At 57.0% G+C, this 4,017-nt stretch overlaps 1 protein-coding gene across 1 annotated transcript in view; it reads right to left on the reverse strand.

The window, feature by feature from the left end:
* ELL (elongation factor RNA polymerase II) overlaps positions 1 to 4,017 on the reverse strand; it is a 52,656-nt gene that overhangs the window by 33,758 nt on the left and 14,881 nt on the right. Inside the window, exon 5 of the mRNA XM_011991284.1 lies at positions 1,825 to 2,099. Coding sequence (XP_011846674.1) covers positions 1,825 to 2,099 — 275 coding nt within the window. The remainder of the gene's footprint in view (positions 1 to 1,824; positions 2,100 to 4,017) is intronic.

The following is a 4,017-nucleotide window of genomic DNA, read 5'->3' on the forward strand; positions in this document are numbered from 1 at the left end:
ACCGTGTTAGCCAGGGTGGTCTCGATCTTCTGACCTCGTGATCCTCCCGCCTCGGCCTCCCAAAGTGCTGGGATTACAGGCGTGAGCCACTGCGCCCGGCCTATGGGGAGCATTTTTAACAGTTGAGTAATATTCCACCCTCAAACTGCTGCCAGTTTCTCTGTAGCATAAACAGACATTACTGTGTGCAGTTCTTTTCAGGTTGGCAACAGTTTCCTTCAACGGGATTCCCAGAAGCCAGATTAGTAGATCAAAGGCTGAATATTTTTATGGCTGGTCAACGGGCTTTGCTAAACATTACTCAGCCGTCAACACTCCTCCCCTTGAAGGACAGGCCTGCGGGTTTCCCTGGGGCCTAGCCAGTCCTAGAGGTGGTCACCTTCCATCTCTACTCTAGATTTTTCCACAGGGAGGGCCAAGCACCTTTGAGGGGTGCAATTTTGTCGCTGCTGTTCCTCAGGGTGTCCGCGGGCCTGTGAGGGGCTGGAAATGACCAGTGTGGGTGAGGCACATCCCCCTCCTCTTCTGCAAGCCAACAGTGTTCTGCTGACCCCCATAGCTGCTTGTGGGGAAGCAGCTGCATAATGAATACAGAAGCAAGAAGAAGACAAGCTGTCCAGGGGAAGTCACAGTGGCACGGGAAGGGACACTCTGCCTGCAGACGCTGGCCAGGCCTGCTCCCAGGAGGTGCTGAACCAAAGTTACCTGGAGAAGCCAGGCCCCAGCACAGGCACCTCCTGGCCAGGTCAATGAAGGTTCCACACCTGGTAAATCCATCAAGCTCCCTTCAGCAACTCCTGCTGGCACCATGCCAGCCCTGCCCCAGGAGCAGGATGTGGGTGGACGAGGGCTGGGTTGACATCCTCCCAAGGAATGTGCAGCACAGTCCCACCAGGCACGCACCCGAGCAGGACGCCTACGAGGAGCTCCACAAACATGGAAGAACGTCCTTTATACAGCTGCTATCCCAGCATGCCACAGTGTATGCTTTCTGCTGCAGGAATCACCTGTGTTCCTGAGGTGCTGGATGTGACCCCAAACATCCCACTTCCATCATCCTAAGAGGTGCAAGAGGCTCAGCGGTGCCTCCCCCTCAACCATAGCCGCGATCCGAGGAGACCCATCCTCAGCTCACCTCAGGGCTGTGTCTGCACAGCCTGGCTGATGTTCTGAAGCCAGTGTGAGTCACTCCCCTTCCCAGGGACCCCAGGAAGCCAGGGTGGAGCCTCAGGAACCTCCATGGGTGACGGGGCGGAAGGCACACCTGCTCCAATGCCCGGGGTGTTTCTCAACAGCAGGCTCCACTCGCCAGCACCACGTTCCAGATGGCCTAGCCTCCAACCCCAGGGAGGGGCACTGCAGGTCACAGACGGAAGCCTTATGGTCCGAGATGTGAAGCCCTCGCCTGGAGGTGCAGGTGGAGGGCAGCAGGCAGCTGATTCACACTGAGGCCCTTCAGGCTGTGCCAGGCACATGTAGGTTCCTTCCCCAGGCCTTGAGTCCACAAATCGTCTGCAGCCGAAGCCTGGATCCACTGTGCCAGGCCCCAGGGCCCACGTGTCAGCAGACAGTGAAGGAGGGCCTGGGCTCCATGCTGAGCCCACCTCTCAACCCTGGACAGTCAGGGCCATGCCCAGAGATGCACCCATGGCCCCCTAAGCTTGTTCTAATCCAGGAGGTCCCAGCTCTCAGGCAGGTTCTGAACCCAGAAAGGGCTCTTCCCTGCCAGCCCCAATCCCCGTCTCCATGCTCTGGCCCATTCCACCTGCATAAGACCATCTGCGGAGACCACTGGTAAAGACATGACATCAGGGCGGCACGCACCTGCTGGAGGAGGCCATCTAGCGCGTCCTTGTCCGCCTGTGTCAGGCCGTCCTTCTGCAGCCGCAACAGCAGCTCGGCCTTGCGGTAGGGCCTTAGCGCAAGGAGGTGTAGCACTCGGTCACGGAAGGGCCTCTGGGATACCCCACTGCCCCCGCTCATGCCACTGGCACTGCTCTTCCTGATGGCACTCGCCAAGTTAATGGGGGTTGCCCGCTTGCGGGAGGGCACTGCGTCTGTCGCACCTGGGGCCGGTTTCCGAAACTGAACCTTCTTGCCTGCAACAAGAATCCAAGTGTTAGGGAACAGAGAGGGCACTGCCGTGTCCTAAGCCAGTGCTGCTGAGCGGGTGCCCAAAGGTTTGAGACCATAGAGAGTGCTGGAGGCAGGCACCACACCAACCACAGCAAAGGCCAGCTTGCTCCTTGGGGACCCTGGGTGGCCAAGAGCGCCACCTGCTGCCCACGGCTGGCACCTGCAGGGCACACAGCCTTAGAAGTGGGAGGTGCAGGCAGCAGAACTGTGTTAGAGCCTTAACTGACTTTATCACAGGCGACCTAAATCCTGGACAGCAAAATCACCTGATAACTCTGGTAGGCAGTGTGTTTGTGCGGGAAGATCGGGGAGAGGTGGGGAGGATTGTTTCTTGAGACAGGATCGCGCTCTGTCACTCAGGCTGGAGTGTAGTAGCACAATCATGGCTCACTGTAGCTCCAAACTCCTGGGCTCAAGCAATCCTCCCACCTCAGCCTCTGGAGTAGCTGGGACCACAGCTACTGGGACCTCCGCACCACCATGCCTGGCTAATTTTTTTTTTATTATTTGTAGACGTGGGGTCTCACTATGCTGCCCAGGCTGGTCTCAAACTCATGGGCCCAAAGGACCCCCCCACCTCAGCTTCCCAAAGTGCTGGGATTATAGGCCAGAGCCACCCTGCCCAGCCTGAGGTGGGGACTGTTTATAAATCCTTCTGATGTTAAACTGGGGGTCCCTGAACTGCAAGAGGCAGTCACTCCCAAGTCTGCTCTTCAGAGTCCTATGCTGGCCCCGCGCGGCTGCCATTTTTGTTTTTCTAAAGTCAATAAAGATGTCAGAGCCACTTTCGGCAGCTGCTGTGAAGACCCTGGTGCAAGTGGCACCCCAGCCTTAGGCCTGGTCAAGCTCTCCTCTGGCAGGCGTGGCTGTGCCCACAGCCCTGGGGAGAGCAGGCTCCCCTCTATTCCCGATGCAGAGATGTGGGCAGGGTCTAGCATGCTGCTCCCTGCATTGTCCTGAACAATGATGCCCTGGCATCCTTGGGAACACGGTCAGCCGAGCAAGCTCAACAGTGCCTCAAATCCTTCCCCCAAAAGTGCTTCATAACAACATCACTCTGATCTTCTCTCTCAAAATCTGATCTGTCAAATTAACCCAGAAAGCCGTGCTTTCAGAATACCCAGGGCCAGCACTCACACCTCTGGGGTCTGTTCAGTGGAGTCCTGACAGCAGGGCTGCACTCACCCGTATAGGGCCAGGCTGGTCAACAGGGAGGAGGAGCAGCCTATGGGGGGCACTGTGAGACAGAGGGACACGCACATTCACAACATTTTTTTTTTTTTTTTGAGACAGTCTCGCTCTGCTGCCCAGGCTGGAGTGCAGTGGTGCAATCTCAACTCACTCCAACCTCCGCCTTCCAGGTTCAGGAGATTCTCCTGCCTCAGCCTCCCAAGTAGCTGGGACTACAGGCGCATGCCACCATACCCAGCTAATTTTTGTATTTTTAGTAGAGACGGGGGTTCACCATATTGGCCAGGCTGGTCTCGAACTACTGACCTCGTGATCTCTGCGCCTCGGCCTCTCAAAGTGCTGGGATTACAGGTGTGAGCCACCGCGTCCGGCCACAGTCACATCTTAACAGACAGTGTCCCCTACCAGAACATAAACTGTTTCAAAAACCCTCACTGGGCCGGGCACGGTGGCTCACGCCTGTAATCCCAGCACTTTGGGAGGCCAAGGCGGGTGGATCACAAGGTCAGGAGATCGAGACCGTCCTGGATAACACGGTAAAACCCCGTCTCTACTAAAAATACAAAAAAAAAAAAAAAGTCAGGCGTGGTGGTGGGCACCTGTACTCCCAGCTACTCGGGAGGCTGAGGCAGGAGTATGGCATGAACCCGGGAGGCGGAGGTTGCAGTGAGCCGAGATTGCGCCACTGCA

Source organism: Mandrillus leucophaeus, unplaced genomic scaffold (genome assembly GCF_000951045.1).
Source record: "Mandrillus leucophaeus isolate KB7577 unplaced genomic scaffold, Mleu.le_1.0 Scaffold11, whole genome shotgun sequence".
NCBI classification, from domain to species: Eukaryota; Metazoa; Chordata; class Mammalia; order Primates; family Cercopithecidae; genus Mandrillus; species Mandrillus leucophaeus.